Below are 13759 nucleotides of genomic sequence, written 5' to 3'. Positions count from 1 at the left end.
TCCGAAGAAGAGTAAAGTCCTTCCTTTGCAGAGTCATGAATATCTGGTGAGAGAACGGATGTGTGAGCACCCCCCCCCCCCTTGCAGAATCTGGGCTTGTGGCTGGACCCGCCGGGGAAGTACAGAAATAGACCCGCGGGATCTGTGCTCTTTAAGAAGTGGCGCGGTGGGGAGAGGCTCTAACGTTTGTAAATACGCAGCACCTTCACCCTGAGAAGACGCTGCTGCCACTTCCGGCTGAGGACGGGCGCGGAAGGCGCCGCCACAAGCTGGGAGCGCGACCCTGATCGGCCGGGGATCGTGGGAGCGCCGCGCCTGGGTCCTGTGTCCCCACGGCAGCCCACACCCCCGCCCGTGCCTCGGAAGTGCGTCTGCCTGTACTCATCGGGCTACTGACGGTCCCGAGTGCCAGGGGTGAGCAGAAACCCTGGGGCCCTCTCTTTGAGAAAGGCCTTTTGTTTTTAGGTCCAAGTATTTGTGCGACTCATCGGATCTGAAATAACCGTGGCCTTTGACCTCTGCTGCCCGCACCTTGCTACCCTGCCCTTTACACGGTGTCTGACCTTGTTCCTGGAGTGTAGTTTCTTACGATCGAAGTTTCGTGAAATGCTCAGCTTGCCTGATGTGCCTATGCATTTCTGGTCTGATTCCAGAACACTTACAGCTTGTTGCCTTTGAACATATATTCACATTTCTTACTATAGCCATCCTCCCCCCCTTCCCACACTGGGGTGGGGGGGAGGAAGCCCAGATTGTAGAGGCCCCAGGACAGGCCAAGGTCATCAGCTAGAAAGTAACATTTTGAACACCGCCAGGGGGCCACACCCCCGTGTGGGCCTGCTTGGGTCTCACATGCCTCCTGACAAGGTATGCTGGCCACGAGGTACCAACAAGGACAGGGAAATGCGAAGTTGGAGTCCTTCGTCCCAGAGTCACCCGAGGGCAAACCTGGCTCGGCCTAACTTTTGTCAGTGGAAGGTACAGGAAAAGTCTACGGATCAGTCAAAAACGAAGTACAGATTTCTCTATCTTATGTATTCAAATTTTCTGCTAGCTGATTTAATAGAGGGAGGGAGAAGAGCTTCCGTCTTCAGCAATTTGCATGCTGCAAAGACTCAGCTGTCAGAAATAAAGCAAAGCCTTCACGCAGAACACCTCCAAGCGACATGTGTGAACACACACATGCCACACGTAGCTCAGCTCCCCTGCCTCAGAAGCGTGGGGACTCTTCCAGAAAGGGAGGGGAACGAAATCAGAGACCAAAAATGCATACAGAATTCTTTTTATTTAACTTAAACCATGTAGTACTTTAACTACTAGAAAAAAGCAGAGTAAGAGAAACTAAAGTTGCCTTAGCTTCAGCCATTCAAAATAGACAAAGTTTCTTTTTTTTTTTTCATAATGTAAAGAATCCAGAGTATATCGCAGTAACAGGAATAAATTCTTACAACAGAATATACAAAAACATTTTGAAATTTTTTTCATCTACTGATTTTTTTTTATATAAACAGAGGATTTTTTTTTTAGGAATAATTTATACACAGAAAGTCATTTTATGTAACAAATTGGCCATGTTATTACCTTTTTTTATACTTTTTTAAAAAACTTTTTTTAAACAAGGAAACTCAGAAAATGCATTATTTGCGATGCATCCATTCCATTGCGCCTTCTGGTTTGATTCTTTTTTCTCTTTGCCCCAGAGGTAGACACGCTGGCAAACCTCTCACCTCAACCTCACTGGCTTAGAAAGCAGACAGGTGTTTTCGCCAAGCACCTGTTCCACCTGTGGGTGTGTGTATGCAACGCCAAACATCTGAATGAACAGTTGAAAACAAAAAACCAATTGTTTCTGGACCTTTCTCCCATGTAGTGCAAAACATCCAGATGTTTCTAACGATGGAGATTTTGTGGAGTAGTGTAGACATGGCCAATAATCCATTGGGAGCGAGAGGAAATGGAGTCCGACTTAAACACATATTTGTGTGTGTGTGTGTGTACTTTTTATGCAAAAGGACTTGTTTTGGACTGGAAAAATGTATCTTCGGTGTTCTGCCTTAAAGAAAAGAAATAGGGTCTCTTCCTTGTTAGAACAAAGCGCTAATCACGATATGAGGCATGTAAGCAAACGGCCTGTGCGCACAGAGTTATCATCATTAGCGTGATAAGTCTGCATGCTGTGATCACCGCGCCATCAGGTCCTTCCCTCTCCAGGCACTGCATGCCCACGGTGACGGCCCGACCAACCAAACCAGACGCTCAGGAGTGCCAGGGCCACCGCTGGGCTGCGACGCCTCTGCCGGGTGCTTGGCCAATGAGGCTCCTTCAGTCTTACACTCCAAAGGGAAATGACCAGTGAAAGATGATCCCCTTCCCAACCAGAGGGTTCTGGAAGACCAAGATACTGAAGATACAGAACTACTTCTTAAATCATCATCATTCCTTTGTTATAAACTAGGGCACAAAGCATGGGGGAAAAGAGGGTGAACCAACGGCCTGGGTCAGGGGGAAAAAAAACAAAAACAAAAACTTTTTTTTTTTTTTTTTGGCATATTGTAAAGCTAGCTAGTAAACAGGTGTCCTAAAAAAATGGATCACAAACACACATTTGCACACACAGAGAAAAAAAGTGTCTTTAAATTATTTTCGGCAATTATAAACTACAAACATTTTATAAAATTATTCTATGTTCTTACAAAAATGCAATGAAACATTTAATTAGTTCTTGTAAACCAGATCTTCGTCAACTGACTACCCGTAATCTACTGGACTTAAGAGCCCTATTGAAAACACTAATGAGTGACTAATTAAAACAATGTTTACCAGAAAGATGTGGACACACACAAACGTGGACGTACAGATGAGTGATCATTATGTTCTTGCATAACAAAGTAAAACAAAACCCTAAAGTCATGCCCCAGAACTGACAACCGACCGTTGTGATGCAGTTTGCATTCTTGAACGATCTCACTTAACTGCAACGACCGTTTCCAAAGTAGGATGTCAGGTTTATTTGTTGAAACCAAATGCCCTTGGATAACTGTTGCGCCTTGATGTGGTCTGATACCGTCAGAAACCATCAAGTTCAAAACGTGGCCCACACTTCTTGCTAGCCCTGTACCCTTCTGCTCGCCACTCTGCTCCATGTCACATCATGACCCTGGTACAGTGGTTTCCCGCTGCCTGATCATCCCACCCTCAAGGGGTGTTCATCTGCTTTTTCTCTAAATGACCAACTAGCCATCTAAGCTGGACGCCCAAAATGAAACCCTCTGGCCTGTCCAAGGTCTGTATCTTCAGCATCTCTGGCAACAGAGGTTCAATCTACACAACATCCTCTCTTGAAGTTCTCATTTGTGCCACCGACTAGTCAGAGGGGAGGAAGAAAGTTTGACTTTCATCACTGGTGCTTAGAGAGTGGATCTGGTCCATATCGCCCAATGCTGCTTAGCCCAGGAAATTAAAAAAACAAAACAAGAACAACAACAATGACAAAAACAGCCGACAAACACAGAAGTAACAGTAACAAAAGAACCCCAAACCTTAAATGCGTTTCTGGGACTGCTGGAATGGGCCAAGGCATACTGTGGAGCATTACTGTCAACCGGAGGGTGCCTATGTTTTGGAAAGGAGTTGCCTTTGACACTGGCCACCCCGGGGAGGACCCGGCAGTGACAGCTGAGGACCTTGGGCCAAGCATCCTAGCCTTCTCACCGATCTGAACTATAGTGTGACCTTGCCACAACAGCAGCCTGCATCATGCACAGCCACCCACCAACGGAGGTGAGCCGCTGAGAAAGAGGCTTTGGTGGGACAGACTGGCCTAGAATTTGGCATCATACTCGGCTCGGAAATATGTTATCCCGACCAGAACACACCACACCTCACGCCAAGCATTTTGCCGTCGGGTAGTTCCACAGTCACCACTTTTTTTTGTTTTTTTATTTTTTTTTATTTTACCAAGCCACTTTTCCTACCGTTGAAATGTCGTCCCAAGTCCTAAGAGACAGGTTGGAAGGAGAGGCCGCTGCCGGCCACGAACACGGTCTTCCATCTTCCAAGGAGGAAGCTCATTCCAACTGTGTGTCAAACGTCACCACATCCCACAAAGGAGAGCTGGAGTGGTCTGGGCATCACACGGCTGACGTTCGACAGTGTCTCCAGAACACGCCAGCTCCTGCTGCCTCGGGGAAGGGCTGTGTGTGCTATCGTTTTAATGCTCACATCAATTCCATGATGTGCCTCAGTGGTTCACGTCACTTCAAGCAGCGTGAGCTGCTGTCAGGAGGAGGTTGCGTGGAAAAATGCCACAACGCAGCTTGATTAAATTATGTGGAGCATACGAAAGAGAAAAATCAAGAAGAGGTGGGAAAATCAGCATAAAATGAGGCTAGAACTGTGGACAGATGATGCCTTGGTAAAGTCAAGGTGGGTGGTTTGGTCCAGTAAAATGACTGCACCATCACGCAAGCAAAATTTTCTTTTATTTAAGTGTTTCTGAAGCTTTCGTTAGGATGGGCACTACGCTATTACTGTTTTCTTTCTACTTAAAGAGAAACCACCTACGTAAAACAAAGACAGAAGGACACCAACAACTCGAGGACAGTTGAAACAAAACCCTTAGAACCAGCTGAATGATCTGTAGAAATCCAGTTGTGGAAACCGGTAGGTTTGTGCAAAAGAGGAGAGGCTACTATTCCCAGGGGTCACCTACAGTGCGGAAGAAGAAAACCCTGATCCGACAGTATTTCTCAGTGACCTTAAGATGCCAGGGGGCTGGGGAAAGAGAGTAGTGTGCTCGCAGGACGGAACTGCGGTGCGGGATCTGAAAGGAGCCACTGCCCTTCGGGAAAACCGCCACCGCGTCTCCCAGAGAGGATCACCGGTGCCTGCGAGAGCAGCGTCTGGAAGCGGGCAGCGCGCCGTCCGCCCGGGAGCAGCAGGTGATGGGATGGAGGTGAGGCCCCGGGCAGGAGGCAGTGCCACCCAGGGAGAAGGCCGGGCGCCGACCGCCAGCCCCTTCCAGCCCGCAGGTTTGGTCTCTGTTTTCCCCGGGGGGAGGAGGAGAGGAGGGTGAGGTGGAGGAACAGTCTGGGGGGGGGGGGGCGGGGGGGGGAGCTTTTCTCCCGCGTGCATCCTCGAGTGCAGGAAGGCCTGCTTTCTCGGGCAGGAGGCCTGGCGGGCCAGGGGCTCAAAGCGCTGATGTGGCTGCACCACCGAACTGAACCGGCGCAGGCCTGGGCCTCGGCGGCCAGAGCAGCGGCCCGAGACCCGGACACCGCACGCGTACAGGTGCGGTTACGCCCAGAGACTGACTGCCCCCCCGCGGTGCTCCCTGTCCTCAAAACCTGCAAAACGAGCGCTCTTCCAGATGACAGAATCTGTGTGTCATTCACTCTGCGCAAAGTCCGTTTCAGTGACGGCCTGGGACAGCCGGGCGGCCTCCCCCCGCCTGCCAGGAAGGGAATCCTAAGGAGGAGCCTCTTAGGAGACCAAGCGAGGAGGAGGAGGAGAAAGAAACGAGACATCTGGGAGAAAGGCAAGCTGTCTGAAATGAGCGCAGAGGCGGGTTAGTGTTGCTTCGACCCCCGAATACAGCCTCCTGGCCTCTCCCCGCCTCATGTGCTCGGCCTGTGGTGTGGATGAGGTTACCGATACCAACGGCATATTGTCAGGTGCTGAGAGATGGGATATGTATTCTTCTGTATATATACACATATAAAAAAGAAGAGTGAGGTAGATAAATGTTTGAAAACCAAAACCAAAACACGAAAACAAAACCAAAAAACCAAAAGAAACCCGAAAACTGTCCTGTCTTACACACACACGCACACGCACACGCACACAAAACCCTTTCCTCAGTATTTAAATTCATCACTGGGGGCTTCTCTACAGTGATTGAAACTGGTATCACAAAATAAATTAAAACTCCTACATAGAATACCTTCTTAACTTTTTTTCTTTTTCTCATTTTTTTTTTTCTTAAGGGAGAAAAACCATGGGGCAGAGGCTAGAGAACATCGCAGGACTTAAGGTACTGACCAGAAAAAGCACGACATGCTTGCTTTCTCGTGTTTCATCTCGTCACGACTAGCAACCATCAGACTTTAGCTTTGTTCCTCCTCGTAATTGAAACATTTCCATCCCAGAAGCAACTCGGGTGCTGTCATCACTCTGGTGAGAAGTGCTAAAAACTAAACAAAACAAGACCCCCGGGCCCGGAGGACTGGGATTCCTGGCCGAGGAGAAGCGAGCCAGCGCCAGGGCTCTGGTCCCTCCCCTGCCCCCCCCCCCCCCGGGGAGCGCACCGGGCTCCAGGGCCATCGGCCACCATGGTGCCCATGCGTGCCCGACCCCTCCGGCCCTGCACCCTGGAGGGGGTGGGGGTGGGGGACTGGCTGACGCCCTGAGGAGGCCACCCCCGTGACTCCCTCCCCACCAGTGCCCGGGAGGCCCCCCAGGGAGTTTCTGGTTCTGGAGACAGGTAGGTGGGTCTGGAGGGTGGTGGCGGAGGCCATGGAGGGGCCCGCCGGACCCCGCTCCGCTGCACCCTTGGACTCAGCAGCTGTTTTTCATGGGATGGAAGGATTAAATATCCATTAAAAAAAAAAAAAAAAAGAAGTAATCCAAATGCCTAGCGTCTGCAGTTCAAACTGCTGTTGTACCCAGTAATTAAAAAAATAGAGATATGTGTGTCACAACCAAAACGAACGTGAGGGAAAGTGAAGGTGAGACTGTCCAACAACGCGACTAGAAACACTGAACGAGGACGTGCGACGTATTTAACCTTTTGTTTTCTGACCTGAGTTTGCGTCATGTCTTGCACTGTAACAGACTCCAGCGCGGTGAGAGAGCAGGTCGGGTGGGGGGTGGGGGGCGCTGCCTCCCTCGCCAGCCTCGTGCCCACACAGCCTACGGGTGAGAACGTAACTAACGGGCAGGGGGAGCGGGGAGGGGAGGGCGTATTTATAAAAAGGCATCAAACAGTTCATGGCAAATTATGTTCGAGAAGTATCGATTACTGGGAAGAGAGGAAGAAAGTCACGCACTCTAGTACAAAGCATAAGAAGTTTCTTGGAGTGAGCAGAGAGGGAAGGAGGGTAGACCTGAAGGTTTTCATAGATTAAATCCACAAAGATAAAGGACAAAAAAAATAGCAGCTTTTTTTTTTTCTGTACAGACGTATAGATGAATATCTGAACCGTAAAAAAGTTATAAAAGTGACATTAAAGACGATGTGTATGCAAATGTTTCATGGTCTAACATAGAACTGTAAGACCCATGAAGAAGTCCTAGTAACAGAGAAAATGTCAACAAAGCTTAGAATGCTTGAATCCATTTACTGCTTTGCTTCTTACTGTTGTGGTGGTGTTTGAATTTCTTTTCCTTGCAAACCTGCATAAACAGTTGGGCTGAGTCCCTGGAAACCCCTTCCCATCTGTGTCCTGGGGGCCGGGAGTGGGGGGCCAAGGGCGGGGGGGACAGGAGACTGGCACGTGGATGACCTTGACTCAAAGCCTGTCTTCCAGGCTCACGACAGGGCCTGTTTCCTCCACAATTCCGGGGGGCTAGCAGGTGGGGGTGGGGGAGAGGGGCAGGGAAGCCGGGTTCAACTTCTCCCAGTCTCCACCGAGAGAAAAATCCCATCCTGTCCACTTCCCCCCAAACAATAGCCTAGTCAGAAAGCGATCAGACCTGTGTGAACGTAAGACTTGAAAAGAACGCCAGGGGCGACCAGATGGAGTGCATCATCCACGTGGCTCTTAAATGACGTGACTAGATACCATGCTCGCCCCATGCCTCTGGAAACAAGGAGATAAGTGCAGGGGTCGTGAGGGAGGAAGTTCAGGGTTTTGGCAGAATTTGGCAGCATTAAAATGGTGACAACCTTGAATGAATGATGGCCCTTTTTAAATCTCGTTATGTCCCTAAAAAGGTTAAAGATACAGTTAAAAAAATCCCGTCTCAAGGTGTTTTGTTTTGTTTTGTTTATAAAGACCTACGGTGATAGGCAGGTGTGTACAGGGGCAGTGGGGGTGGGGGCCGCAGGGAGGGACAGCCATTGCCTCAATCTGATCAAAAGGGCGTCCCAGCTGGGGTTGCGGCAAATGTTTTTCTATCATGAAGCAGAAAGAAAGAGAAAGGTGAGAGAGAGAGAGAGAGAGAGAGAGAGAGAGAGAGAGAGAGAAGGGGCGGGGGGAGAGGGAGGGAGACAGATAATGAGAGGAGAGACCGGGAAAGAGTGAGGAGACTCGATTCTCAAGTGTTCTGTTGCTATTAAGTGTTGTCATTAAGGTTCTTAAAGGCCCATGTCAGTTAAGGGTTCGGGTAGGGAAATAAAAAGCTGCTTGCATATTGAAAAAAGGAACATCCCAAATGTGTTTACTGCAGAGAAGCCGTCTCCCGTGGGCAGCAATGGCAGTTCTGAAGATCCACTGAGGTACAGGAGGCTGTGAATAGATTGTTAAAACTCTCTCCCCCCACCCGCCGCCGAGCGTGCACACACGTTACTGTTTGCACGGGATCCGGGATCCGAGGATCAGCAGGTCGAAGACTGGGGCAGAGGCAAGGCCCTCTCGTTCTTGCGTCCCCCGTTCATGTGCGCGTAAGGCTGTCTCTCGTCGAAGCTGGCTCGGAGAACCAGCACGCCGGGGCCCGGGCCGTTCTCGGCCTTGTGTCCTGAGTGTCTGTCGGGCAGCGGCAGGGAGGACGAGGAGGCGGAGGGGTCCAGGGGGACGCTCTCCATGTCCTCCGGCTCCAGATCCAGCTCCTCCGGCTCGGGCGGCTTGTTCTCCTCGCTGTAGTAGAAGGAGACCTCCCGGAAGCCGGGTTCCATCTCGTCCTTGATGCTGCTGATGATCTCCAGGAAGGAAGGCCTCATCTTGGGGTTGTACTGCCAGCACATGCGCATCAGTTCAAACCTGAGGCGGAGACAGACAGACGGTGGGCCCGGCCGCGAACGGTGGCTCCGGGGCCACCTGCTGTGGCCTCCCCCCACCCGCGGGCACTGAGAGCAGGGAGGCAGCTGGGCCATTTCTCTCTTGACGACCCGACTGGCCCCACGCCGCTTTCGCTCCGGGGACCCAGGACCCTCCCCGGGGCCAAAACCCAACCTCTCATTTCCTGAGGACAAATCTAGGTTTACACAGAGTGTTATGGGGACAGTGCTAAGAAATAAAAATACAAACAAAAACCTACAGAGCGTCCTATCTGAAGTGTCTCTTGGAGCCACCAGTGAAACATTACTTCCAGAATTAGAGTGCAGGAAGCCTCTGGTTTCTCACTAATAAGGCTTAAGAATGGGGGCACCTGGGTGGCTCAGTTGGTCGAGCATCTGACTCTTGACTTCCACTGCTTCCCTTCTGCTACTGTTGTCACCAGAAGATTCTATTCTCTGTTTTGTTTTAAAAGTTCTGGCTAAAGAGGGGTGCCTAGGTGGCTCAGTCGGTTAAATGTGCGACTTCAGCTCAGGTCATAGTCTCATAGTTTGCGAGTTCCAGCCCTGCATTGGGCTCTGTGCTGACAGTGTGGAACCTGCTTGGGATTCTCTCTCTTTCTCTCTCTCTCTCTCTCTCCCCACCCTGCTCTCTTTCTGCCCTTCCCTGCTTGGACTCTCTCAAAATAAATAAAAATAAACTTAAAAAAAAAAAAAGGCTTAGGAGCGATCACAGCTATCCCGACAGTGACCCTCCCTTTCGTGCCACCTATGCAATTTCTAAGCTTCTTTCTGGGGCCTGGGGCCGGGCACGGCTGGCAGTGAGGGGGGAAGGCCACAAGACAGAAGGAGCATGCATCTAGGGTCTGAGGTCCCGGTCTAGCGCCGCCCAGGCTGCCTGCCGCCTGCCCCACCACCCAGGCTCTGGCCTCGGGTCCAGGCTGAGCCAAATGAATCAGAGTCCTATGAAGACGTGTAGCCAGATGCCGACAAGGCGGGAAGGTGCGAGGGGCCCTGCCTAGGCAAGGGGGCGGGCAAAGAACATGGCATGAAGCCTGTGCCGGGTCTCACCAGCTGGACCACGGTGGCACTTGGGCCACAAACCTCTCTGAAGCCTTCAGAGTCCAGTGGGCCACAGGAGGTGGCCGTCCCCCGCCCCCCGCCGGAGAGCAGGAGGCTGCGCAAGGAAGAAGGAGGGACGGTGTTGTGGTACAGCCAGCAGCCTGGACCCAGGGGAGGCCTGGGCTTGGACAAGGGTTCAGGATGACCAGGGGAGGAGGGCGTACTTCTTATGAACCCAGAATGCAGAGAGACCCAGCTGAGTGGACCTTGGGAGCAAAAAGGAGGGTGACTGACATCCAGGCTGGCCACAGAGCCAGAGGAGGCTATGGTTCCGAGAAGGGGTTGGCGGGCAGCCCTTTCTCGCGTGAGCTTGGCACAGAAGAGCCTTCCCTTCCATTACTGTTCTCGCCAGAAGATACTATTCTGTGTTTGTTTTAAAACTTCTGGCTAAAGAGGGGCATTAAGCGGTTAAGCTCATGATCTCACAGTCTGTGGGTTCGAGCCCCACATGTGGTGCTGTGCAGACAGCCCAGAGCCTGGAGCCTGCTTCCGATTCTGTCTCCCTCTCTCTCTCTGCCCCTCCTCTGCTCACGCTCTGTCTCTCAAAAATAAACATTAAAACAATTTTTAAAACTTCTGGCTAAGTCAGAGTGGCCAAAATGAACAAATCAGGAGACTATAGATGCTGGAGAGGATGTGGAGAAACAGGAACCCTCTTGCACTGTTGGTGGGAATGCAAATTGGTGCAGCCGCTCTGGAAAACAGTGTGGAGGTTCCTCAAAAAATTAAAAATAGACCTACCCTATGACCCAGCAGTAGCACTGCTAGGAATTTACCCAAAGAGACAGAAGTGCTGATGCATAGGGGCATTTGTACCCCCATGTTTATAGCAGCACTTTCAACAATAGCCAAATTATGGAAAGAGCCTAAATGTCCATCAACTGATGAATGGATAAAGAAATTGCGGCTTATATACACAATGGAGTACTACGTGGCAATGAGAAAGAATGAAATATGGCCTTTTGTAGCAACGTGGTTGGAACTGGAGAATGTTATGCTAAGTGAAATAAGCCATACTGAGAAAGACAGATACCACATGTTTTCACTCTTATGTGGATCCTGAGAAACTTAACAGAAACCCATGGGGGAGGGGAAGAAAAAAAAAAGGTTAGAGTGGGAGAGAGCCAAAGTATAAGAGACACTTAAAAACTGAGAACAAACTGAAGGTTGATGGGGGGTGGGAGGGAGGGGAGGGTGGGTGATGGGTATTGAGGAGGGCACCTTTTGGGATGAGCACTGGGTGTTGTATGGAAACCAATTTGACAATAAATTTCATATATTGAAAAAAAAAAAAACTTCTGGCTAAAGAAGACACTTTTCAATAAAAACGGCTAAATGGAAGGCTTGACTGACCACTTGCTCGTTTGGCCTCAGGGAAGAAGCCCAGGGAGCACGGAGACCAGTCTGCAAAGACAAAGCCCTAAGCCAACCTGGCCAAGCTACCTTGGAAGTCCTTGGGGGGAAAGGTGTCCGGTCCGGTCCGGTCCGACCTGCAGGGAGGGTGGGAGCCTGAGAGAGGCTTTCTGCCTGTGTCGCTGCCGGGTTTTAGAAATCAGTTTTTGCAGATTATGTTGTACTGGACCAGCCACACCCATCTGTTCACATATGTCTGTGGCTGCTTTCAAGGGACACCTGCTAGGTGAGTAGCTGGAACAGAGACTGCCTGGCCTAGAAGCCCAAGATACCGGCCGTGTGGCCCTTTATGGAAAACGTTTACCACTCGTGCTCTAGCAGAAAAAGATGTGGACAAAATACGAAGACCAGATTTCTCGCCTTGGCCACGCCGCTAACCATGTGGCAGGGCTAACCTTTGGTTAATGCACCCAGTAACACACAGGGTGTCGGGCAGGCGGGGTTTTGTGTGTGTGAACTGCTTGAATCCTCTCAAGTCCTAGAAGTAGGTGCATTGTAACATGTCCCCATTTTGTAGATGAAGCAGCAGAAACACCAAGAGGGTAAATAATTTGTCCAAGGTCCCCAAACTGGTGAGGCGGGAGCAGGATGGCATTCTGTGCGAAAGAGTATGGTTGTGCTTTGAAAACCACCTACCTCAGGAAAAGGAATTTTCTCCACCTCAACAAGGGAAACCATGGTCCCCCTAGGAGAGCCGTTCCTGTCCTCATAGTCACCGTGTGACAGCTCCTGCCTGGGGTCACGTGGCACACAAGCCTGCCTTCCCTTACCTCCCATTGCTGCCCAAGAGAAAGGACTCCCTTCCCACCCCCCACCCCCAACAAATGGGGCCATAAATACTCGAAACCCCTCTCTGTGGCTCGGCTGTGATTTCCTCTCTGGCTGACTGACTCGTCCCTGAATAGAAGCGCAGCCAAGGCCAAGAACATGTGATGTGCCCTGGCTCAGTGCCCCTGTGGCCAGGGGGAGGGGGGGAGGTGCTGAGAGGTGCCACCAGTGACTGGAGTGACATCAGCACAAACAAACCATGTGATGCCTCTCTTAAAGCCTTCCAGGGCTGCCCATAAAAGGAAGTCTTTCTTACTCTGTAGGACTCAAGACCTTGTTTACACTATCTCCACAAGAAAACTTTCCAGTAGACTCTAGAAGGATTTATGAGCTGATAAAACTCTTCTTTAAAAAGGCACATGTTTTCCCCCTCTCTCTGCCCCTCCCCTGCTTGCTCGCTCTCTCAAAAATAAATAAACATTAAAAAAATTTTTTTAAAGGCACGTTTTAGAACTATCCGCTCTGGAGCAGTGCTTTACCCAAGGCCCCCTCGTGGGGGGTGAGGGGATGTGCAGACCCTCCACCTGGGGCAGGAACAGGACCAAAGGGGGCTGCTGCCCTGCTGTGAAGCCACTTCACAGAGGCAAGTGTGACCCGAGGAAGTGGTGTGAGGGAAGAGGGACAACTGTCCCGACCCCTCCCATCCTGCACATAGGGGGCCTCAGGATCGCCACCTTCCTCTAGGCCCTGCTGCATGCACGCAGGTGGTGATCACAAGCCCAGGTGTGAGAGGCAGCCCAGCCTCAGCCCCGTGACAACCCAACCGATGCAACAAAGACCAGATTCTAGAAAGGCCCTGCAGGGCTTGGCACACCCCTCCTCCACCTCCTCCTGACAGCCTAGAACAGCCAGGATTGTCTTATGAGCCGCTTCTCAGCGGCGCCTGCCAGTGGGACGGCAGGCCTGCCCCTCGCCTTGTCCCATATCACTCTGGCTTTGGACTGAGACCAGACTCAGGGCCCAGGTACCACGGGACGGCCTGTAGTTGCGAGGCCAAGCACGCACCAATGGCCCTTCCTGACTGTTTGGATTCTACTCAAGCACCCTATTCCCACACAACCAGCACAGGATCACAGCAAAGGGGAAAACCATATTTGAAGACTACAAGAACCACCAGAGTCCCCTGAATGTGTTTCAGTCTCCTCTGTGAGTTCGTGACTCTCTGGGGTAAAAAGTTCCAATTCTTTCCTGCGTTGTGTATACTGAGCACTGCCCTGGCAAGGATCTGGACCTGTGACACCGTGGAAGTTTTACCGAAAAAGCTATGGCTTCTTGGCCCAGGGCTTACAGCTCGCTGCACCTCTGCTCGAGCCCTCTCCTGCCCCATTACAACCCGGTCCTTCTGCCACCCAGCTTCTGAAAGCTGGGGCCTCGCCCCGCAGCCCTGTCTCTGGGACGTCAGCGGTCGGCACGCAGACACAGGTGCTCAAGGACACTCGCGGTGGCGGTACAGAGACGAGAGCT

The 13759-nt window shown here is 51.1% G+C and overlaps 1 protein-coding gene across 4 annotated transcripts in view; it reads right to left on the bottom strand.

The window, feature by feature from the left end:
* Positions 1-3924: 3924 nt before the first annotated feature.
* Positions 3925-13759, bottom strand: part of IGF1R (insulin like growth factor 1 receptor) — a 310288-nt gene continuing 300453 nt past the window's right edge. For all 4 annotated transcript variants that reach the window (XM_086711440.1, XM_086711442.1, XM_086711441.1 and 1 more), the window contains exon 21: positions 3925-8918. In XM_086711440.1, coding sequence (XP_086567566.1) covers positions 8537-8918 — 382 coding nt within the window. In that variant the 3' untranslated portion in view covers positions 3925-8536. The remainder of the gene's footprint in view (positions 8919-13759) is intronic.

The sequence above is a fragment of the Puma concolor genome, chromosome B3 (assembly GCF_028749965.1).
Source record: "Puma concolor isolate L17-30 chromosome B3, mPumCon1.1.hap2, whole genome shotgun sequence".
Lineage (NCBI taxonomy): Eukaryota > Metazoa > Chordata > Mammalia > Carnivora > Felidae > Puma > Puma concolor.
The sequence above is the reverse complement of the archived record's forward strand: the minus strand, read 5'-3'. Positions and strand labels throughout refer to the sequence as shown.